The sequence below is a fragment of the Lissotriton helveticus genome, chromosome 8 (genome assembly GCF_964261635.1).
Source record: "Lissotriton helveticus chromosome 8, aLisHel1.1, whole genome shotgun sequence".
Lineage (NCBI taxonomy): Eukaryota > Metazoa > Chordata > Amphibia > Caudata > Salamandridae > Lissotriton > Lissotriton helveticus.
In genome coordinates, this window is record NC_136069.1 from 23,587,324 (window position 1) to 23,612,694 (window position 25,371).

Here is a 25,371-nt window from a genome sequence, read left to right on the forward strand (position 1 = left end):
CAATCACTAATCGATATACTGGGGGTGCATTTGGATCAGTACGTTTCATGACTGGAATGATCGGAGAATTGCATACATTGGAGTCAGTTTCTACAACTACTCCTTGAGCCATGAGCTCGTCAATAATTTTGGATAAGGCTGCTACAGCCTCAGGTGGCAATCTGTACTGTCTGATTCGTGGTAACACCACACCTGGCTTGAGAGTCACACGATAGGGTGTGATTTGCATATAACCAACATCAGTTGGACCTTGCGCCCATAGATGCTGCGGAACATTAGACAATCTGGGATCAAAATCTCGTAATACATAGTGACCCTTAAAGTCACGTAGAAACAATCGTATTCCCTCTGGGGAACAGCATATAACTGCACCTAACTCTTTCAGTGTTTTAATACCTAATAGCTTTTCTGGACATGACTTAGTAAGTAACAGATCAGTGGTACGGGACAATGGACCTACTTCTAGAGTAACTGGCTTTGAAATTTCATTTACGATAGGTTTTCCTGAAAATCCAAGGGAAACATTTCTTGAGCCTGAGAGCGGAGCCCCTGGAACTTCGGCGTGACTAATTGTGGTCCTACTTGCCCCTGTATCAATCAAAAACTTTCTGTCTTTCCCTAATACTTGACTGTGAACATAGGGACCTTCTTGATCTACAGGTATCTCGATGAGAGGCAAGCCTACCTCCCTCTCTAGGCTGTTTCATGAATACTGCTGGTACTCTGGATACTCAGACTGTGCATACTGGTACATCTGCTGTGTAACGTGCTGTGTTGCAGCAATAGGCTGCGGTACAGTAACTGTCTGTGGTGCATTCTGTGGCTGAGGAATCTGTGAAACTTGTTCTTGTCTAGGCGGACGTGGTCTTTCTTTAGTCTTACCGGTAGCTATATTATGTTTCAGAACTGCACACTTGTTTATAAAATGACCTGGCTGTTTACAATAATTGCAGTTCCCTTTAACGGGAGCTGCAGGATGACTGGCTTGATTTGGACCCCTCTTCTGACTGTCTTGAGGAACAGATTGTGCAACTAGTACTTTCATTTTCGTGTCTTTCATACGTTTTCTCTCGTGTTCTTGTTCTTCCCTGATTCTATTCTGGTGGTATTGGAGCATCTGCAACATCTGGGACGGGGTATTAGCTTGCCAGGTACTTTCGACTTTCAAAACTCGATTTTTAATTTGTGGGCTTGAATTCTCGACTAATTTAGTAACAAAAAGGTGAGGGTATGACTCACTACTTGTCTTGAGGCCACTGTTGATGCTAAAACATTTCTCAAATCTGGAATAAAAATCACTAATATCTTCGTCTTGTTTCTGTTTACAGGCTGAGATTGCATCCCAGTCTTCTTTTCTAGTTGTCAATAATCTAGGTAAAACTTGTATTAATAATTCTGGTAATTCTTTACATTTCGCTCCAAGACCGGTACCTGGTACTCGTGCCTTATCTTCAGCTTCTAGAACTGCCCAATCGATCTTTTTCTCTCCCACCTCCCATTCTTTTTCCTTGAGCTTTTCATACACCCCTGCGGGCAGCAGAACCTTTAACATTTTAATTATATCTGGATACGTGTATTCTCCCATACGGAGCATGTCTTTTAATTCTCGATGGAACCCTGCTGGATCTTTATCATGACAGGGGATTAATTTCTTCATCTCTAGGAGTTCCATCTTTGTAATCGGAGTGTAAACAAACACTCGTTCTAGTTCGCCACCCGTTCCTCTAACTGGGTGGACTTCTCGTAACGGATTCTGTCTCTCCATGTAAAATGGTTTACTTTCTGGGGGTGAGACATGAACAAAATGCGGGTTCAAAAACGTTCTATATTTGTGACGCTGTTCTAGAATGACACTAATTAAATCGGTACCTAAACCTTTCCATCTATACTGGAGTAACTCGTTCAGGATATCATGTAACGGGCCTGGATCAGAGTGCTGACCCTCATACAATGTAATGAGGTGCTGAATCATATACATACCCGCCAGTCGTTGCTCGGCTGGGGGCATTTTCAGAAACATTTGTGCCACTATTTCGTCTGGAAAAAGTGGTAGAATCAGTAATCCATCGGACTGCTGATCGGACTAGTTCTTGTTCATGCATGGTACTCAACTCACTGTAACCGATTCGTGATTTCAGAATGTGATCGGTAGCTTGAAACACTTGTTCTAGAGAACCTTGTTCTGGTGCTGGATGATGGAAAGTAGACTTGTGTTCTAGACGTAAATGGCGATCTGGAAATCTAGATTTTCCTACATACGCTATTCTGTCGGGATTCTCGTCCTCTACCTCTTCAGTATCAGAGTTACTTTCTTTCTCGCTTACTTGTGCTGCTTTACGTTGATCGTGTAACCTTATTATTTCTTTACGAATTTTCTTGTACATACTGTCCATAGCACTGATAGTCTTGTGCTTACCCTCGGCTATACTATTACTCCACTTTGTCAGGGCTCTCATTTCGGCTTGATTTTTGGACGGGTAATCTTGTTCTCTTATTAGACAATTAATCAGAAACTTTAATATCATGAGCTGGGTCTCAGCTTTCCTTTGGGACATGACATCACTAATACTTTCTGGATCTTCCCCTGTACGGATGAAACGATATATTCTGTCTAGATCTTCTTTCATATTCGGTAGGGTGACTAGATACTCGGCCACATTTCTTACGCGTAATGAATATAAAACCATATCATCCTCGCCTGGGACTGGGTCATAGCAGCATTCGGCAAGGGATTTTCTTATTTCTGCAACAGACTGATGTCTGGGCGTACGTTGTGACGCCTGCATATGTAATTCGGCTGTCGTTAAACGCTTATGTGGCGGCGGGGTTCGAGGAGGACCTCCTCCTGCGGCCCCTAAACTAGAATCATCAACTGATGCTTTTCGTCTTTGCACGGCAGGAAGTTGAAATGCGGGCTGGACCTGTATGGCGGGCTGGACCGGGGGTACCGTAACAGGTACTCCGGTGTCTGGAGGAACGGGAAGTGCCTGATTTACAGGGACTGGCGGAGCGCGAACAGGATTTGCATATTCTGGGACTGTCGTCCAAATAGGACGAAATGAAAATATCAGCTGCGGTCTGTTTGTGACGTAACTTGGTCGGAACTAATGGTGGCGGGAAATTACTGGATGCCTCTGGGGTCGCTTTTGGCAAGCCCTCGGCAAGAAGAGGATACATACCCTTAATGAGGGCATTCCTCTGTCTGTCTGATTGTTCCGTTCTAACTCGTTCACCTATCTCGATTAATTCTTTTTCTTGTGCTCGTTCCAAGGATTCTCTACTTAATTCTGACTTTCTGATTTCTTTTTCGGTTCTTTTATGAGCTTCTTTGCGCCATAACTCGATGGCATCTTTCTGTGACTGTCTGGCTTTCTTTTTCCATAATGCCTCTTCTACTCGCATGATGCACTCTGCATCCCATGTACCCGATACGGGCCATCTATACTTTTCTTCCAACTGTTTGGTGTACTCTACCCATAAATCTAGATATAGTATGGCACTTATGCCATGCTTCTGATACATAAAATGACCTGGACTGTCCCTAGGCGGGACAGGAACTGCTGCTTCCAGCAGACCCTTTCTAGTTTTTAACTGGCGTAACTTAGAAAACAAGGGCATGACTGGACTGTAATCTAGACACAATACAATACACAATAAACACGATACTTATTCCCCATTCATACCACGACATTAAAATACATGAAGAACATTTAAAAATAACAGTTCGAACAGAATACTACCTGGAATACGGAACACAGAATACAAGAATTTTCTCGAGAACAGAACTGACTAGAACAGGAACTAGATGCACTGCTGAAACAGTACGAAACTTACCGGTCTCATACAGAGACACGTCAGGACCCGCATCCACCGAAGTGGACACTTCGTTTGTGGGTCTGTGTACCACCAACCCACGGACCAGAGTCAATTAAATTGACCCTGTCTAGATACTACCCCAGTAATGGTACTCACCGGGCAGCAAGAACGGAAGGCCTCAGACTGGACTGGACCGCTTCGACGACGGACGACGAACTTCGGACTTCAGTTACGGGTGGGCCTCCGGATACCTCGGACCTTGGACTCTCGGCTTGGGCTCTGGTCGGGACTCGCCGCGTTCCTCCACCGTCTCGTTTGGATGCTGGACCGCCTCCTCCGTCTCCTCCGTGGGCCTGAGGGATACTTGAAGCAGAAATATCTGCCGGTGCGCAGAAGAGTTCCGTCACGACTGCAGAGGGTCAGGGGGTCGGCGTGGCTTCACCGACGCGTGGGGAAAGGGCAAGTCCCTGTTCGGGCGCCATTATGTGGTAAATAAATAAATAATACCCTATTTTTGAATGAATAAATGAATAACAGATAGCTCAATAAATAAGAGTCAAGATTCGAGGTAGTAGGAGTTTTGCAGGTTTAATACAGCAAATACAGGAATAGGATGGCAAGGCCCAGCAGCGCTGCCGGGGTCAGGATCGGGACAAGGGGAATAACTTTTTAATAACAGTGCATGAGCATATATACATAACGCAAACACATAGCATTACATTGCAATAGGCGTAGCAGTGGGTGGAGCAAAAGGCGTGACGCGTAGCAGTCGCGAAAGATAAGGGTGAAAAGAGGTGTAACAGGGCGTATACATAGACATGTGATGCAAACGTAACAGAATATGTCATGAATGGGGCGGAAACCCATGGAGGGGGCTACCTGAGGAGCCGGGACCTCTAACCTGATGGTGCGCGCAAACTAGCAATGACGTATCACTAGGAGAAGCTGGGGGCTATGAACTCTGTGCTAGGAGCAGAGACTGAAGTCTGGAGAGTCAGGGCGACATGTACCTAAGCAGTATCTAGTATCTGATGTTTAGAGAACATGTTGATATAAACTAGAAGTCAGGAGGGGAAAGGCTAACTTGATTCTAAGACTGGAGCATACATTATTCTACATGTCGTGCGTGATGAAGAATATTAAATGACCATTAATACAGTATTTCTCTAACGTGGAGACGTGAAGGCTAGACAATGACGGAAACTATCGATGCGATTCAGTAGCTTTAGGAATGTAGAGAAGGAGGACTGAACTGATAACTGGAATCATAACATATTCTTGGCAGACTCAGAGGCAGAGCCAGGCTGAACCGGGCACTGCGAGGCAGGAAGTAAGTGAAGGGTCGAGGATACAGGTGGGGGCTGTATCACTCCTCTGCAAGGCTTCAGGAGACAGAAGCCGGATCTGGTGTCCGGGCCCTTTTGAGGCCTAGAAACGGGGACTTTTCAATAGAATAACGTGCACACTGAGAAGCGTGGCAACGTAGTTTTACATAGGCCTGATATTCGTAGTATTCACGAGAACTGGAACTGACATACTAGAGGTGGACACTACTGTAATTGCGTCTTGAATCGAACATGGGGAATACATATGCATATTTAATCATGCACACATAACATATGATGGATGACACGTAGGGACACAGAACATGGCAAAATTTACTTTTCCACACTGTGAGGAAGGCGATGTCTGGTGCTGTTGTGTGGAGCAGGTTCAATAGTTTGACGGCGTGTCTGTGGACGGAGGGGGTGTTGAGCAGGATGCACTTGAGGTGGTTTTTGCTGGTGCTCGGCTTGTCGGGTGCGGTGCCGGACCGGAGGCAGGTGAACTTGCAGGCATGGTAAGTGAAGGGTCCGTGGGTGCGTTTCGGGGTGGCCCGGTAGCAGGTGGTGTTCCGTCCGATGTTGAGTGCGATGAGGGTGGCGGTGTCGTAGGTCGTCGGGGGCCAGGGGTTCGGGCGCGGGCCAGACGCGGACGGGCGTGTGATCGCTGCGCGTACGTGCGGACTCTGCCATAAATGGAGAGTGGTGGGGGGGAGCGAGGGAGGAGCAGCTGGGAGGTGGGAGCGGAGTGGGGAGGGGAGAGGTGAACAGAAGGAAACTGGGGTGGGGCCGCGGGGGACCAGCGGCAGGGAGCGGGGTGGAACAGCGGGAGAAAACGGCGGTAGAAGCACAAAAGAATCGGGGGCACAACAGTGGAAGCAACGAAATCAGAAGCAGTGGGGAGGGGAGCGGTGAACAGAAGGAAACGGGGGTGGGGCCGCGGGGGAGCAGCGGCAGGGAGCGGGGTGGAACAGCGGGAGAAAACGGCGGTAGAAGCACACAAGAATCAGGGGCACAACAGTGGAAGCAACGAAAACGAAATCAGGGGCACTACAGTGGACGCGAAATACAAAAACTGGCACAACAGTGAAGCAAATACAATTACTGGCAGCGGAGACCGGGCACACTCAGGATGGGCCACGCGGCGGGTGGAGCAACCGGCTCTGACGAGGTCAGGTCGGTCACAGCTCCCCGCCTCGCGGACACCACCCCTAGTATCCAGTGGGAGTGAGGAGCAGCTTGGAAGCGGGAGCGGGGTGGCGAGTGGGGAGGGGAGCGGTGAACAGAAGGAAACGGGGGTGGGGCTGCGGGGGAGCAGCGGCGGGGAGCGGGGTGGAACAGCGGGAGAAAACGGCAGTAGAAGCACAAAAGAATCAGGGGCACAACAGTGGACGCCAAATACAAATACTGGCACAACAGTGAAGCAAATACAATTACTGGCAGCGGAGACCGCGCACACTCAGGATGGGCCACGCGGCGGGTGGAGCGACCGGCTCTGACGAGGTCGCTCCACTGACCCATAGTTGTTTCTCACGATCTAAGCATCTAATAGCTTTTGAATTCTATCAGCTCAGTAGCTCACCATTGCTATTATGTTTTTGCGAAAAGTCTTACTCCACAGTTTGGGATTGGTCCACATTCTTAATGTTTCAGAAGTGTTTACTTGCTTTCCTTGCTTGTGTGAGGTCATATACTTTGACTTGCTTAGGTGGAGAGGGTTTTTTGTTAGTATTAGAAGAGGTGCAAGGTTCTAAGGAGTGTTTCATAAGCTTTTGATGGGTTCCATGAAACCGAGGTGGAGCGTTGGAAGCTGAGGAGATGGTGTATTTGTTTTACAAACATCTCTGAGCACAGAACTTATGCCCGACATGAAATACTGGTGATGCTTATGCATAAGCCACTCTATAGTCCATTGTGGGAATAGCAATGCCTCACTGCGGGTCTATGCGCTGGGCCATTATGGCTTTCTTTGATGTTTGCAGAGACATTTTTGCTCTCTGGTCTAGCAGAGTTCTGAGTTGCAGAGCTAAGAGGGAGAAAGCTCGGGATCTGGATATTTATGGCTTTGTGTTTAGAGATGGCAAGGAGGTGTGGTGGGCTAATGAACCAAGATAGTGAGTATGAAGGTAGGTGGTGATTTTAGAAGAGATGCCAATTTGGGCAGAGTACAGGTATTCTTCTAAAGACCAGGGAAGGAGTTAGAAGAGTGTTGTCATGAGCAGTTAGCTATTTTGCTTTCCAGTGTGTGTGGAAGACCTTGCTGATTACCTGCTTTTCGCCGACCTAAAGCTCAGAGCCCTTCAATCCTCGCCTGCTTGGCCTCCCGCCTCCCGCTGCCCGACTCTTCTGACACCTTGAGTCAGGCAGCCGAGTGGAGCGCGGTGTGAGGGGGGAACTCGAAACCACAATCCCCAGCAGTCCAAGCGGCGCACGCCGCGTCATCTGCGCGCCAGGAGGCGCTGAAATAGCGCGTCACCCCGGTCGAGGGGGGGAACCTTTCCAGTGTGTGTGGAAGACCTTGCTGATTACCTGCTTTTCGCCGACCTAAAGCTCAGAGCCCTTCAATCCTCGCCTGCTTGTCCTCCCGCCTCCCGCTGCCCGACTCTTCTGACACCTTGAGTCAGGCAGCCGAGTGGAGCGCGGTGTGAGGGGGGAACTCGAAACCACAATCCCCAGCAGTCCAAGCGGCGCACGCCGCGTCATCTGCGCACCAGGAGGCGCTGAAATAGCGCATGACCCCGGTCGAGGGGGGGAACCTTTCCAGTGTGTGTGGAAGACCTTGCTGATTACCTGCTTTTCGCCGACCTAAAGCTCAGAGCCCTTCAATCCTCGCCTGCTTGTCCTCCCGCCTCCCGCTGCCCGACTCTTCTGACACCTTGAGTCAGGCAGCCGAGTGGAGCGCGGTGTGAGGGGGGAACTCGAAACCACAATCCCCAGCAGTCCAAGCGGCGCACGCCGCGTCATCTGCGCTCCAGGAGGCGCTGAAATAGCGCGTCACCCCCGTCTCGCGGGACGCCGGGCGAAGCCCGGGCCAAGGGCGGGCCCGTTTAAGCCCGTTCAAGACGACTGGGCCACGGTATTTACATTTATCATTCTTCAATATTGGTCATATTTGTCTCTCTTTGTCAGGTTTTGTGTGGACCTACAGCTATACTCACGTCCCACAGTGTGACCAACTTTGCTCACCCACTACTGTTCTGATTGAGCCCCCTACTGTGCGAACATGAATAGAGTTACCAGAAAGAAAAAGACCCCCAAAGCTACCGATATCACTGGACCAATTGACCTATTCATCACTAAGACCAACAAAGTGATCGAGAACACCATACACATGATAGAACGAAGGGTATCACACGAATTGGAGGTAGCTAGAAGATCTTCGATGGGCCCCCTTGCCTCTGCCCAAACCCCAATTCAAGAGGGCCCGATCATCCCGCTGTTGAACCAAGCACATGTACTTGTACATACAGTTCCAAACATTGTGGATTTGTCAGCGACCCAATTGTCATTAGGGTCTAATTCCAGCGAGGATTTGGAAAACACACCAGATCTACAACTCTTACATAACCAAGATGCCATATCAGACCCTAACTCTACAGGTGAAAGGGAGGGCGCTATAGCTAAGAGGCAAAGCAAAGGGTTGATTACACAGGAGATTACAGCTGATGCACATAACACCAAGAATCTTCTCAACCCTAATAGTAATAGTAATATCATTGTGTTAGACCAACCCTCTTCCATCATCAATAATGCTGTTCTCAACCTGTCCTCACAAAATACCGACCCATCAGAGAATCTAGAAGCAAGGGGTGCTGCGGGTGGCATACAGACACCATGCACCACTTGTGTGACATTACACGATTTCCTCACAAACAGCATGGGGGAGCTGTTAAAATACCACCTGCAACCCATGGAAAAGAGCCTAAGGATTATCGAAAAACAACTCGCGAAATTAAATACCCCTGTATTTACACAGAAGTCATTGGGCACCCTAGACATGGGGGTGGGGAAACCCAAAGAGCCAAGTAAACCGGCCCAACTGCCTTCTCTACCAGTTGCTTGTCCAAAGCCCCCTTTGCAAGATAAAGCAGCAAACCCCCAGCCCACCAAGAGTGTCATCTTAAATACACAAAATACTCCTAAACCTTCCATAGTAGAGGGGATGGGCAAATCAAGTGGCATTAGTGGTAATGCGCAAACTACCCCGGCCCTTCTGGATCTAAACATTCAGCCAGCTAATCTGAAGGAGACTTCACACATAGCACATAAAGCCCAGCCTCCCCAACCCCAGGGAAATGAGAGGAAAGGTACTAGGTTTAGGCGTCCGATTCATCTGCCACCTGAGGCTACCCCTTATACTGTCATTCTTACAGGGGTGCCTGAGCTGACAGACGGTTCGGACGAGCCCCCTTGGTCACTGCGAAACAAAGTCTTGCAATGGCTGAGCCAAAATAGACCCCTACAGTCATCAAACCCCAGTAGAATCAATTCAGTGAGAAGAGTGTTCTGGATTGGGGATACCAAAAAAAGTCTACAGGGTGACTGTGTTATAGTCAACTGTGATGACCCTGCCACAGTTGACTATATTTCTTCTTGGCCAGCGTTGGAAAAAAGGGGGGGGGATCGACGTACAACGTCTCTCTTTCTTCTACCCACCTTTAAACATCCCCAACTATGGCGAAGCAACCAGTTGGGACGAAGTTCAAGACTGGCCATGGACACAGGTGGGGCACTTCAATAGAGGTAGAAATAGGAACAGCAACAACTACTGGACCAGAGGTTGGGACTCTCGTCCTTGGTTCCCTAGAAGAGAAAACCCAAACCCTGACTACTGGAGGGGGGCTCCCACAAGGAATAGATACGACTGCTTAGATATGGTCGATTGACCAATAAAGGTTAATAAAGGGGTAGAAGCAAATTTAGTCCCCCCAGCTGAGATTTATCATGTCTTCCCCCAGGTGGAGAGTACTAACATCATGCCAATAGAGAGCACACTAGACTACACTGCTGGAGAATTAGTACCCCTAGTCCAGCACTCATTAGATCAACCTAGTAGGTTTTTAATGGGGAAAGGTCTCGGAACCCTAGTTGAAACTAATTGCATGTATACACACCCAAGCCCACCAGATACCACACAAACCCAAAATGAGACAGAAATTAGGCCCGTGGGTACTGTTTCGTCAATTAGCCAGGAAGAACCCCGCCCACGAAACGAGGGAAAATCCAGTTTAAAAATAACATCCTGGAATATCGCAGGGCTGGCCAAAAAAGCACGGGACCAGTTATTTCTAACTTTTATGGAAAGGCAGGACATAATCTGTCTTCAGGAGTGCTGGGACTTGGAGGAGACCCACATTGAGGGCTTTAATACTTTCTATATTCCCTCCATTCAGGGCAATCGAGGTAGAGGCTCTGGGGGACTGTATATCTTCGCCTCTAATCTGTGCAATATAAAAAAGAGCACATATGAGGCGAGTGGACCCAAAGCAGGTGTAGGAAGCTCATTACAAGGCTTGATCATTAAAACAAACGGGCGTTCTCTTTTCCTGATCAACATCTATAATAATGCGCCAAAAGTTGATGTTAAAGCTTTAATAGCGGAGCTTGATGCATTCCTCAAGAGAGGTGGGCAGGAGGCAGACTGCTTCCTCATAGCAGGAGACTTTAATTGTCACCTATGTCCCCATAGTCAAACAAAAAATTGCGGCATCCTCGATCTAAGAGGGGATCCCACCACGCATTTTGAACATTCCATCTGGGGCAATTTGCTAAATCAACTCATGCATGATTGGGACCTGGGCTTCGCCAACGAACTTTGTGAGCCACCTGTAGCTTTCCAGACAACCTTTTTTGGCCGAGGGGCAGGCACTGTAATCGACTACATCTTAGTCTCCAACAGGAATCAAGGCTGGGTGGGGGGTTTTGAAATGGAAGACCTAGCAATAAGCGACCATTTTCCTATTAGTACCACCGTTGTTGTAGGGAAGCCGGGGACTCAAAAAACAAGCACAATGAATATACTTCATTGTCGCTCGGTGTCGCTGGCCAGAAAAAATGGATACGCCATAAAATGGGCGAAAATTGATTCCACAAACTTCTTGAAGGACTTGGTCCACAAAGAAATGAAACATTTTTCCACCTGCTTAGAACTTAGCACTAATCCTGAGTTAATTATAGGGGCATATGATAGGATTACCACCACAATAAATGCCAAGCTAACTAAAAAACAAAAGACAGGGGAAGAAATAAGATTACATGGCTGGTTTATTCCTGCCTGCACTAAAGCACACAAAGCCCTCCTACAGGCTCTAAAGACTTTCCCAAGGGACAGTGGCCGAGTCAAGGACGCTAGACGAGCTTACAAGCAGACCCTCCGAAGTAGACAGGATGATCTGAAAAATGCAGCCTGGGAAGCCCTGATAAAGGCAAGTGCCTTACGGGATAATATTTCTTTCTGGAAAGAAATTAATGCCCCCTTCTTTTCGGATAGTAAGGTAGACTCATTGGAGATAGCCATAACGGAAGATGTCTGGGTTAACTATTTCACTTCCCTATATAAGAAAGATTTATTAGCACTGATCCCACAAGATGATTCGGAAGCTGGGCAGGTGGTTCTCCCACCGATTCATGGAAATTTCCCACTAAATGTAATGTTTACCCCTCCAGAGGTGGAACAAGCAATCTGTCAGAGTGCTAATTTAAAGGCCCCTGGACCTGATGGAGTTCCCATTGATATGTTCAAGGGGAATGTAGATCTATGGGCTCCTTTATTAGCAAATGTAATGAATGCTTATACCAAAATAGGTTTTCCCGACACATGGCATGAAGCAATAGTCATTCCAATATTTAAAAAAGGGGACAGGCAAGACCCAAAATGCTATCGTCCCATCTCCCTGCTAGACAATCTGATGAAAGTCGCAGGTAGGGTGTTGTTAACCAAACTACAAACCTGGTCCAAGAGTAAGGAAATACTTTCGAAATTCCAATACGGCTTTAAGTCCGGCTTAGGAACTGTAGAGCAGGGTATAAACCTGGCCCTAATAACGAATAAATATATCGGAGCAAAAAAAGGGAACCTGTTCCTAACATTCGTTGATCTAACCTCGGCCTTTGATTGCCTAGATCATAGAATGTTATGGAAAACCTTGGCCAAAATGGGGATAGACAAAAACATTTTAAGTTTTATTCAGGAATTGTATAGAGATGCAGGCGCCACGGTGAGATTTGGCAAAAACGGCGAGCGAACTAGAAAATTCCCAATAGAAAAGGGTGTTCGACAAGGCTGCATCCTTGCGCCATTCCTATTTAATTTATATATTAACGAGGTATCAGCCTTTTTAAACGACCTGGAAGTGGATTACCCTAAAATAAACGGCCTCTCAGTCCCATTACTATTATACGCTGATGATGCGGTGATCATGGCCCGCACACAGCGGGGTCTCCAGAAGGCATTAATGGGTTTTGCAACCTTCATGAGCACTAGAGGCCTAAAAATAAATGTGGGGAAAACTTTTACAATGTCATGCACTACCAGGAAAAATATCCCAGACTGCAAAACCTTCGTCAATGACACAAAGATAGCTATGACTAAAACGTTCTCTTATTTGGGCATCATTTTTAATAATAGGGGCACATGGTCCTCAGCAATCACCTCCCGGAACCTGGCCTTTGCTCGCACGATTGGTGCGGTTAAACAATTTGCTAAAAGACTGGGTGGGAAACCTGTAGATATATTACTTAAGATCTATGCAGCGAAATGCGTGTCCACAGCCGTTTATGGGGCTGGCATCTGGGGATTGGCAGATAGCACCCAAATACAAAGGGTGGAAAATGCCTTTTTGAGGTACCTTTTAGCAGTCCCGCGTTCCACATCTACTACCATATGCCATAAAGAACTTGACAGAGCCCATATCAGTGATCTGATAAAGATAGCGCCAGTCATGCTGTGGTACAAGATTTGGACATGCGAGGACACGACCTTCAACAGGGAAGTAATTCATGACCGCCTGGACCAAGCCGCGGGCTTTAAGCAGCCATGGCTGGCCTACGTTAAGAAATTCCTGACCTCTACTGGCCAACCAGATCTCTATTCAAACCCAACATCATGCTCACAAATATCAAAAAAAGCTTTAAAAGGGGCATGCCTTGGTTTATTGGAGGAGAGGAGATATTACTTAGATGGGAATAAGTCCACCATTGTAGCCCATCGTCAGATTCTCCATGACCATGGCCTTCATCCATATCTGGCGCCAACCTATTCGTGTTATCATAGAATGCTTTTGTCACGAATGAGGACGGAATCTTTTTTCAGGCTAATAACGTTCCCTGCCCCAAATGACTGGTCTGTGAAGTTGATAAAATGCCCGCGTGACGGCTTAGCCTCCCAGTCTAATATACACTGCATTTTTTTCTGCGAGTATTATCAGTGGGGGAGGAAAAAATACTTGCTACCACTGCTAAAGACATGGGGTTTGAGAAGCTGTAAATCTGCCCTGCTTAGATTGTACTTGCTCCAAGATGAGTCAACTATTGTAACGGCGATAACATTTTTGACTTTCATCATAAAATGTAGAGGGACCATGCGCAGCAATTAGGAGCCTGACGTTTAATGAGTATTATCCTGTGCATAATAACACCAAATAATACACAATAATGAAATATTTATCTCAAGCGATGTATTAATTCAATGAATTTACCCATTGAACATAATGAATTTTATGAAAACTTTTTTTTAAAGAATTTTAAGATTTGGCTATTTGTTTGTTTATATGACATGTCTTTTTTATAACGAGTTTTAAATGAGTAAGCTTTTTAACGTGTTTTTGTCTGTATTATGCTTTTGTTTGCTTTTATGTTTTTTTGTCAAACACCGAATAAAGCTATCTTTGAATCTTGAATCTTGATTGGTTACAGTAGTATGAGAAGGTAGTTAAAAGATACTTCTGGTGAAGTTACGGTCTCTTGATGGGGGTGTTTGCTCAAGATTAAAACCTGGAGTGAGTATAAATTGTAGGTTAGGAAGATGCTGATGGATATTGTGGAAGTGGATAAGGATGGTTTCGCATTCGATGTGATACAGTGGCTGTCTTAGATTTATAATCAAAATCAGATGACCACCAAGAATGTGACGGCAAGAAAAGTGTCAGAGGACCATGCTTGGGCGATGCCCAAGAGATGGAAAGGAGGAACTTGAGGATCATCAGTGGTCAAACAGAAATGAAGGAAACGGGCACGTAAAGTGCTGATAGTTTCCTGAGAAGATTGAGTTTTTACTCTCCCCTCTCAATGAAACGACAGGTCATCGCTGTCGCCTACACCTGCTTCAACACCCTCTACATCCTCCGAAAGACCTTCAAATGGATCCCCCCGCCCCGAATCAAGGAAGACCGTGACCCACACTCTCCTAACCAGCAGAGTGGACAAAAAACGTCCTCTACGCCAGTATCAACAAGTCCCTGCTCCGCAAGCCTCAGACCATACAAAACACTGCAGCCAGACTCGTCCTCGGCATCCTTCGACACGAACACATCACCTGCGCAACCTCCACTGGCTCCCCGTTGAAAAGAGAGTAACTTTCCAGATCCTCCCCCACGACTACAAATGCCTCCCCAACACCAGACCCAAATATCTCAACAACAGAATTGCCTTCCACGTACCCAAGAGAAACCTCCCATCAGCTGACCTCGCCCTCGTATCCGCAGAGCAAGAACCGGTGGCAGAACTTTCTCCTACATCTTGGCCAAGAACTGGAACGAGCTCCTGATCAACATCAGACGCGCCCCCACCCTGCACATCTCCAGGAAGACCCTCAAGACCTGGCTCTTCGACTGACCAGAGCTGGTCTCCCGCCCCGCCCTCCCCACCCCACAACACACCAGAGCCCCACTCCCCAACCTCCAGCGCCATGAACCCCTCACCGGTAAGTAGCGTGCTTAAAGAATTCTTGATTGATTACTGCTGGTATGGTTAAATGTCATGAAGACTTCTGTGGTGAAGTTAGAGTTTTATGGGTTGGGGATTAACAGAATCATCGTTAAAGCTCTAGGGTTTGCGTTAATTGAACTGCATGGCTTGATCTGCTGTAAACAGGTAGGTGTTGTTTTTAAGCAGTGGGGATACCCAAAAATCGGTGGAACAAATGAGTGAGGCTTGTCAATATATTATTGGAGCGGGCACATGTCGGAAGATTGCCTGCGATGCAGAAAAAAAGGTTGGCTACCTAGATAATCCTGAGAAAAAAAGAGGATGAGGCCACATGCATGCAGTGGAAGGGCAGGAGACGACTTCAGTTGTCTGGGCTGAGTGTAATTTCAGAGTAAGCAAAAGCTGTTGCCATAAGGCAAGATAAGTGTTCTGTGGTTGGAGTAGCAGATGAGAAGGATTGCAAGGTTTTATACAAATATTGGGGCTGTGTACAGAGTGAGGAGATGAGTTGTTTAGTATTAAATGAATTGGGGGTAGTGTGTGAAGCATGGTAAAACTAACGCTACACTTGGGGTGAAAGGTGCTAAATGTGGAGTGCAGTTTACCATTGAACAAGTTTAATGAACGTTGATAGAGGATGGTAAGCAAGGAAACAAATTTGGGATGAGCAAAGCAGTGGTCTATAATGCCTTTGTTTAGAACACTAGTACTACAATGCACAAAAAGCAATCATGAGAACAAAAGCAAGGGAAAACATGTTTTTCTAATGATGTTGGTACTGCAAAAAGCACTCATTTGTTGCAGTGGGAAGCCACCCACACCAGGGGAAGAAGGAAGGGAAAAATGGTTAGGCTTGGTGTGCAAATGTAGGCGGTGAGTAGCAATGCATATTTGCTATTAAGGGCTGGGAGGCAAAAGCTGATGGAAATGGTGAGTCAGCAGTAGGGACTACCACTTTTGTGTGTGGAATTAGCATAAAATCAGACATTATATTGTAATTGTAAGTAAATGTATTTCCCATTTCTGATTACCTGTTTCTTTGTAAATATCTTCCTTCAGTAGAGAACGACTCCAGAAAGAAATCGTATAAGGAAAGTTGCAAGAACTACACGGAAACGCTGGAATCAAGTGTACTGTGCCAAGATATACAGCTGAAGCGTACTGTGCGAAGAAAAAACAGCAAGAGATGGAATAAGTCCTCTAATAAGAACATAATCTCAGGTGTGAACAGAGCTGCTCAATCCAGTGGACATACAGGAAGTATTAACCGTTTTGCCAAGCTCACCAAAGAAGAGATTATTCAAAAAGATGCAAATGGAAACCTGTTTAATGGTGGCAGAAAGCGATTCAGCATGCGAGTTGCACAGATTAAATGCCAGGCTAAAGATGCTGAAATAACTCCAAGTCTTCAAATGCCACGCACAAAAATTGAAAAAAAATCCGTCAACCAGGCCATTGCAAAATGTACAGATCAGCAGATAAACACAAGAAAGAAGCATGCCTGCAAGGAGTGTGGTAGGGGTTTCCTCAGTGCATCTATGCTTTTAATCCACAACCGAATACACACTGGAGAGAAGCTGTACACATGTAGTGAATGTGGAAAATGTTTCGCCCATTCCTCTTCATTTACTAGCCATCGGAAAATACACACTGGTGAAAAGCCTCATAAGTGTAGTGAATGTGGGAAGTGTTTTAGGCAGACCTCTACATTAAACAGCCACCTGAAAATACATACAGGAGAGAAGCCTTATTCATGTAGTGAATGTGGAAAGTGTTTTATTAAGTCAGCACTTTTAATGAGGCATAAGCTAATACACACGGGAGAGAAGCCGTATACGTGCAGTGAATGTGGAAAGTGTTTCCGGCAGTCCTATGAAATAGTCACACACCAGCGACTGCACACAGGAGAGAAACCATACAAATGCAGTGAATGCCCCAAGAGTTTTCGCTATCCTAATTCTTTAGTAATCCACCACCGAGTACACACAGGAGAGAAGCCATTTCCATGTCGTGAATGTGGAAAATGTTTCATTGATGCCTCTTCAAGAATTATCCACCAACGAAAGCACTCCGGGGAGAGGCCCTTTGTGTGTACTGAATGTGGTAAGAGTTTTATTAGGTCTAGTCATTTAGTTGAACATAGGCGAACACACACAGGAGAGAAGCCATTCCCCTGTAGTGATTGTGGAAGGTATTTTCGTCAATTATCAAATGCTACGGAACACAAGAGAAAGAAACATTCAGTATAACTTTTCGGAAACCTTTGAAGAGCTGGCTTTTCCCAGTAAAGCGCTTATTGTTGCTCTTCTCTGTGCTTGGGTCTTGATCTGGGTGAGTGCTAGGATACCTTTTAGGTCACTGCTGCTGTTTATAAATGTTGTTCTATTTATTCCATAACACTGATGCACTACATTTAGTGTGACTGGTGCTTTTGTGAGTTATTGGTACATAACAGCCTGTTGTAAATTATTTCACCATGCCCACTATAACAGCACATACTGTGCCACACTGTTACCCTGCATCTACTAAAATTTTCAAGCACCTTATTCTGTGTAGTACTGTTGGGCCACATCCAGAAAACTCTGCTACACTACATGAATTATCACAGCGGAACACTGCATTCAATGTAGCCATGGTGTACCCACCAAATGCTTTGGCTGTATACTGCCATCAGACGATGCTGTGCCTTCCACAGCAATACAGTGTTTGTGGATTTATAGTGGCCATTATTAACTCAATTGATGAAAAAAACTACAAATTGTGCAGGGTCTTAAAAATTCCTAGAATTGATAAGTTAAGACATTGTGGGCCAGATGTATGATGGTTTGGTGGGGTCACAAATGGGAAATTGGCCTGTTTGCGATGGCAAAATTGGTCTGGCCCATGTAGAAACCCTATTTTGCGACCCGGTAAGCTATCACCGACTCGCAAAATAGGGTTTGCGACTCGCTATTCGGAAGGGGCGTGCCAAGGGCGTCCCTTCCTAATAGCGACTCGCACCTCAATGTGTGATTGTCTTTTAACCACCTTTTCAGTCGCAAATTTTTTGCAGTTTGACACCTACTTCAAGTAGGTGGTAAGCCACTCGCAAACAGGAAGTGGTCTCCAGGGGACCTCTTCCCCTTTGTGACAGTGTGTGCAAATATTTTTTACAAGCACGCAGTGGTCCCAGAGACCACTGCCTACTCTTAAAAAAAATTAAACAAAAACGTTTAATTTTTCTTTTTTGAATGCATCCCATTTTTTTTTTAAGGAAAACGGGCTGCATTCAAAAATACTGCTTTATTTACAAATCAGTCAGACATGGTGGTCTGCTGACCCCAGCAGGCCACCATCCCTGGGAGTGCTAGCCATTCCTAATGGGGTGGCAAATAGCACCTGCCTCATGAATATTAATGAGGCAGGCAATTTGCGACTCCATTAGGCATCGCTAGGTGTCTGAGACAATGTTGTAAATTGCATTTTGCATGTTGCAAATTTCGAGTCACAAAGCAACGTAATTTGCGATTCTCAAAATGTAAGGGTCGTACATCTGGCCCTGTTTTTACTAGCCGCTTAAATCGGCCTGGTTCGGATAAATTGTATTAGAAAGATGATGGTAGGGTCTTTTCCTAGTCGGTACACAGCCTGTGTTCCCAGCTTGTAGGGCGTTACACTGGGGAAGGGTGCGGTGAACTAATACTATACAAGGGACTCATGGGCATCAATCCATGGTGTGCAAAGTGCTTTATCAGCCAAAGAGGAGAACACAGCGGTTTACATACAAGTTTCCATCTTTCTCCTGAAGCTGAGGTTTGTGCCAGGCCTATAATCCTGCATCGGCACATTCTGAAGCTTATCACCATCCCAGAGAGATTCTTCTAAATTTACGAATAACTAAGTTATGCTGTTTTGGGTGCATGGGCAGATAGGTGCTCCTACAGATAATTTGGAGTAGAAGACCAAATACATTTATTGTACACCAAAGACCCATATTCAGAAGTTATTATTTTGACTAATAGGATACCATTGATGACTTTGCACAGCTGAGGATTTATGGCTCCTTTTGAAAACGTTTGCATCCGGACTGATTGGCAATTTGTTTTAATTTTAGGTACGTAATTATTTATATTTTATTAGTAGCTCCACATTCAGGGTTTTATATTAATTCAGAATGTCTGTGGCGCGGATGCCTTCTAACGTGGGTTTGTGGGAGGTGATGTTGAAGTAAGGAACAACCACACATCAGATTGTAACTTTGGCCAGTTTTTAATTGCCCTTTTTTTCAAAAAAGTACATTTCTTGATTAGGAAATCTAGAGCATGGTCTTGTCATCTTGTCACCCAATGGCCCCAGAAAGCAGATATAGCCACCTTCAAATGAAAGAAAAGTTCTTTTAAGTTGGGGGAAGTTCAAGATACTCTTTGACATTTCCCTCCCCAAGTTATTGGTTAGATTACTTCTGTGGACCTCATAAGTGCATATGGTTGGTTCCCTTCACCTAGTTGTACTCTCTCCTTGCATCTTAACGCCTTAACCACAGCGGTTTTTCCGCCGCGGTGCGGGCGTTCTAAAGACCGGGCGGGGCTGCGCCGGCCGTTGGACGTGCGCAGCACCAGCGAGGTAGCTCTCGCGACGGCAGCACGCAACGGGTTAAAACACCCATACCCCTCCACACATTTTGTGTTTAATCCTCTCATGACGGTCTCCCCCACAGTTGCCCAAGCACTTGCCTAAAGCCTTGATATATCCTTTGCAACACGGCTTCAGGGCACTTGGCACCTAGTGCGACTAAGCAGCTGTCATTGGTGTTTTTTCCAGCATATGTGTTCCACAAATCCTTCCTGACTCGTGAAAGATCTGACCTGTCAGTCTACATCTTCTGAACAGAAGTCCTGTCACTGTCTTCTATGCAACCAATGAATCTGCTTCCCTCATTGCAGCTAGGCAGGCATGTAATCCATGTCCCTCAGGGCTTACGTTGACAGTCTCCCTCCCTTTCTATGGTCAGTTTCACGCTCTTCCTTAATTCTTTTCTGTCGAACATCTGGGTATGTTCATCTGCCTTTTATCAAGGCAAGGAGTTTGTATTCAGATCAGGATTTTTAACCTCAAGGACCATGTCCCGGTGAGTGCCTGGCAAGAAGAGAAGTGCCACAAACGTCAAGCATGAGATGAGTTAGGTGAGTCTCAGCACTCGCCTCACAGGCCCATCACAGGGTTGTAACTACAAAGCAGCTTTGGGTGATCAGAACAGCTGTCCTTCACATTACTGATGTAGTCCTTCATTGAGATGCTAGGATCCAGCATTTTAACTCTGACAGGGTGGGAATACTAACGTCTTCTTAATGAAGGGCTTGTGACGAGAACCCAAACGTTTTTCTAATGCAACATTTGGACAGGCAGTCATTACCACAGTTTTACTGAAGTTCCCAAGAGGCAGATTTGCAGCTGTTTAACTAGGATAGAGTACAAGGTTTTGAAGACGGATGTTAACCCGTTCGATGCTGATGACGGAACCGCTCCGTCATCAGCTGTGGTTGGGCTGTGCTGATGACGGAGCGGTTCCGTCATGGCCCCGCCGCCGTGCCTGCGCGGCGCGTTCTATTGAGCGGGCGGGGCCTGACGGAACCGCTCCGTCATGAGCACAGCCCAACCGCGGCTGATGACTGAGCGGTTCCGTCACCAGCATGCGTCCGCCCCCACCCCCTTAGCGCTGCGGCGAAATAGCCGCCGCAGCGATGCGGTTAAACATGCATGGAGACAGTAATCACACACAGGCCAGTGTTCTAGGTTAATACATATCCAGTGGCAGGACCTTAATGCGTTTTGCTGGCTTGCTGCTGTACTGGACCATTCCTAATTGCTGTGCTATAATAAGGCACAAGCAGGTGTTCTACTGCAGATGGGACACTCAATGACTAGCTGCTGAATTTAATTCAAAATTTAAATCCTTTTGTTTGTTCCCACCCATTTCATTTAGACTGGTGCTCTGGGTACATTTTTCAAATTTCTACAATTGTATTCCAAAGAATTCTTCCACCTTCACAATAACTTCAGTAGAGTTTGAGAAAACCCACGTTGGAAGGAAGGGGTCTTCCACCTCCCCAAGAATACGAAAATGTGGTTTACAGATTAATTAGGCTTGGGCAGGAATGGTGTGTTATTCGTTCTTTTGTCTCAAGAATTTCTGTCTGCGTTTATTTGCTTCACCCTCTTGCTCCTTAATTCTAGGATTATTTATTTTTAATTCATGCTTAGTGTAAAAGATTACTTTTCTGTGAATTTAATTCTGGGATCTGTGATTTTGTATTGAGTTTTGATTTATTTAATTTAGCTACCTTACAAGAAACAGGAAACGGTAGTGATCTTAACCATTCTAAACGAAGGGCCTAATTTGAAGTCTGATGTTATGTCTGCCACCCGAACGGTATTTAGTCCCTCCAATTTAGAGATGACTGCCATCTCCGCAGTCCTCTGTGTACCTTGAAAGGGACCACTGTTACACCAATTCCCCCCAAGCTGAAAAAGTTAAGGGCTGCCGTCTGTTTTGATGGTCGTTCACCAAACGTTTAACTATTTTTTTCAGAAATAAACACCCAAAGTGGGAGCGTGTTTTGAAAAAGTATAAAACAAATGACCTACCATACCCTCTGAATTCTTTCCAGATTTTGGGGCCGTTATTTTGGTTTTGTGTTCTTCCAGTTGGTGAAAAAAATGAATTAAAACGTCTCTTAAAAGGACAGGCGATATCATACCCTTCTTCTGATGGCGCGGACTCTGCCTGGCCATAGTAGTAAGCTTCCTGTTGATGGAAAGCTTACGGTCTGCCCATATCTAAATGAGGGGGGCAAACCAAGAGTTTGGTGGGTAGGGCACTCCATCACATTCGTGATGGAGTACCCTCTCTGCCAAATTCTTAATCCGGCATTAAGGGTCAGATGCAAGAAATACTGGGCACAATATACGGGTTGGGAATTTTGACCAGTATCTTTGGTAGCAATGTGGTGATTTGTTAATTGACTAATGGACTAATAAGCCGGTATGCAAATTACCGATTCCTAGTTCGTCCCAGTCTGACCTACCATATGAATATTAATGAGGAAGCTCACAAATTGTTACCTAATATGCATGCAGACATCACAGGTATGGTTGCCTGCTGAGGCTAGCAGATCATCATGGCTGTGATAACAATTGCTTTTAAATACAGAAACTGTTTTTTTATTAATATTATTATTTTTTTCATAAAGAATCCCATTTTCCTCAAAGGAAAATAAAAAGCATTAATACAAGTTTAAAGTAATATATTTGGTCAGAGTCCACTGCCTACTCTAAAAAAAAAAAAAAAAAAAAAAAAAAAAGGTTTCAACATTCTGTATTCGAAAGAGATGCCCTTAATTAGCCCCTTCCACATTTCGATTTGGACTTTGGTCGCAAACCGAAATTGCGATTCAGTAACATGGCCTTTTTGTCGTCGCAAATAGCCCATTCTGAAAATCTGGCCTTTTGCGACCGAAAATGTCAAAAATGTTTAGTTGGAAAAATCGAAAAATAAAGGCTGAATATTGTCACGCATGAGATTTTGATTTATCTATTCAAAGGTTCATGAACTCTGTCTTTAATGCTGACCATGTAAGCCAATACCCAATCTTGTACATGACATGCTTTGTGAGTAGGATCATTAACTGATTGGAAACCCTCTCACAATCAAGGAAGCAGGGAAGGATTCTTACTATGATAAAAAAAATAGCTTTTGAGTCCGGAAGAAATCCATCAAAATAGAAAAGTAAACTACAAACCTTACTTTTCTGAATCATTGAATGTGCGTGACTATCTTGCAGTGTGTGAGCTCCCATGGTGTAGTGGAAGATTTATAGCAGCAAACCGCCTTAAAGAATGACATAATGTGAATATGTTAACATAGGTAATTCACAGCTCCAGCAACATTCTTTTTTTGCAAGCTGTAGAAAAAAAACCATTCCTAAATAATGTATTCCTACAGCGATTACAACAGATGGTTTTAAACTTGATCATGTATGATATTGGAAGGGATAGGAATCAATCATGGAATATTTCTGATCAGACACCAGTACTTTACCCAATTGAGGTTAAAGTATATTGCAGAAGCAAAATAGTGAGTACGTTGAGGGCAAAAGGAAAGTGGACGAAAGATCAAATATTTAGCACTCACATCATCAGACCCACCTGAGATCCTCTGATTTAATGATTCGTTCATACTGACAAAGGACCCGTCCATAGGACAAGAAGACCATTCCATCCTGCCCTGATGAACCTTTGCTGACATGCTGTGCGATTTTTGTTTTCCTCCAGTGGACTCCACACACTTTGGCTTCTGCAGGTGTTTTACATGTGCTCCGTGTTTTGCTGATTTTGCCCATCAGAGCACTAAAATCTGCTTGCCATGCGAAGCATCCAAATAGCTGGTCCACCCAAAGACAAGGGTGGTTATTTTTTCACCAAGAAGTCGTCCTCTAAGAGAAACTCTTCTACACCACCGCTAAGAGATGTTGCCAGAAACAGGATTTTGTCATTCCAGGTGATCTAGTTACCTGAATGCTACAAGAAAATTAACCGTGGGACTTTGACCTGTTCTCCCTTGACAAACAAGTAGCCTTTTGTAAGTGTAGTGTGAGTTCCAGCTCTCGTTTGTGAAATGTATTTTGGTATTTGGAGGTTTGGATATTTGTGGCAACTTTTTTCTAGACGTTTGTCCTCAGATTATGAAAGCTGCCTTATTTGAATCCAAGGCAATCTTAAAAACTATAAAGGGCAGAGAAGTCATAGCATCGGGCAATATTTGTATCGTTCTGATTGGCATCTCTTCCCATTGACTGGGAAATGCAATCCACATCCAAGGAATAGCAGCACCAAAGACCTAGAAAGTGTCTTACAGTTTCCAAAGTTGCTTGAGTCTCCTTCCCAATACAATAACATTTCTGATAGGATTTCATGTTATTTGTACTATACTTCCTTGCAGCGTAAGGTCTGGAAATATATTTTGACCAAATAGGAGGCTCTGAGGTAAATGGAAATTTTTGTTGTTTTGTATTTTGCCTAAAATTGAATGCCCTGTTGTTCTATTTGTAAATAAAAGACCTGTTTATTTAAAAATATACCTCTGTTTATGGACATTCTGTTTATTGTGTGTATTTCGCAGATAAGTACCAAACTTTGTAGTACCTCCTAGAGTAAGCCTTTGGATGCGAATAGTGAGTGCAAAAAGGGGCTACTTTGATTATTGTATTTATCAAGGTATATTGGGGACACTTGGCTGAGGTCTCTTTCAATTGATGAACTCAAGAGAATGTGTAAGAGCAATGGGGGGCCTTATGTGTTAATCTGTATTGTAAACCAAAATGTGCAAATTGCACACCAATTTGTTTACAAGCTGGAATCCAATTGGCGATTCACCCTGCGTACATTAAGCTCACACTTCAAATTGACCATTCACCGATTTTCAATTTGCAGTCCCTTGTCTTTAAAGGGACATTGGCCTGAATGGAGCAGCAGACCTCTGCCCTGGCATTTGTATTCCCACACGGGAAACTTTAAAAAATCTATTTTTATTAAGCATGCCTGGCCCAGGTGCTACTTTATTAAACAAAAATACGAAGACTTCCCTTTTGCGAAGACATCAGGAGAGCCGGCAGTGGTCCCCCCACACCACTTTCTGCTCCCCTTCAGTCTGAGACCAGCTGACATGATTTCCAAAAGGGAAATATATCATAGGGACAGCTTCTCCTATCTGAATCTTATACCACCCCAACATAAATGGTTTTATCTGATCAATGGTTTGCTACTAAAACACACTCCTCAACCATTGATGTATGTCACTGTGCTTTGCAGCTAGGAGGGGGTTACCCCTCTTATGCTCTCTCTAATTGTGACATGGAATTAGTTGCAGAAACCCTTTTCTCACTAGCAGGAGTTTTGTTCATCACAAAAAATATTGTTTTGTAGTCGGAAACCCTATGATTTTGCATATCGAAGGGTTCATGCCTGCAAAAGGGTTTTGTGTAGAGGGCCCTAACATTTCTTATGGGTACATGTTGAAGGAGAAGTTCTGGCCTCAGATGCTTATTAGCCAGATAGGGGCACTACAGGTGAGGAGCTTAGCGACTGCTTGGACTCCTACTACAACATCCCTCTAAAGACCCTGCTTGAAGTCCACTTACCAGTCGATTCAAGAGATGCTGGGTATCAAGTGCCTCGAGCTGAAGACATTTAGGGAGCAAATCAGAGAAAAATATTAGATAGGAGATGTGGTGGCTACATTATTGACTCTGAGATCTGGTGTAGTTTTGTAGTT

The 25,371-nt window shown here is 45.1% G+C and overlaps 1 protein-coding gene across 3 annotated transcripts in view; it reads left to right on the top strand.

Moving 5' to 3' along the window:
• The window catches only part of LOC144772246 (uncharacterized), a 56,320-nt gene extending 35,768 nt beyond the window's left edge, over nucleotides 1-20,552 (top strand). For 2 of the 3 annotated variants that reach the window (XM_078656459.1, XM_078656461.1), the window contains one exon: nucleotides 16,122-20,552. In XM_078656459.1, the coding sequence (XP_078512585.1) occupies nucleotides 16,122-17,311 (1,190 nt within the window). In that variant the 3' untranslated portion in view covers nucleotides 17,312-20,552. The remainder of the gene's footprint in view (nucleotides 1-16,121) is intronic. The other variant, XM_078656462.1, reaches the window with a different exon arrangement.
• Nucleotides 20,553-25,371: the final 4,819 nt, after the last annotated feature.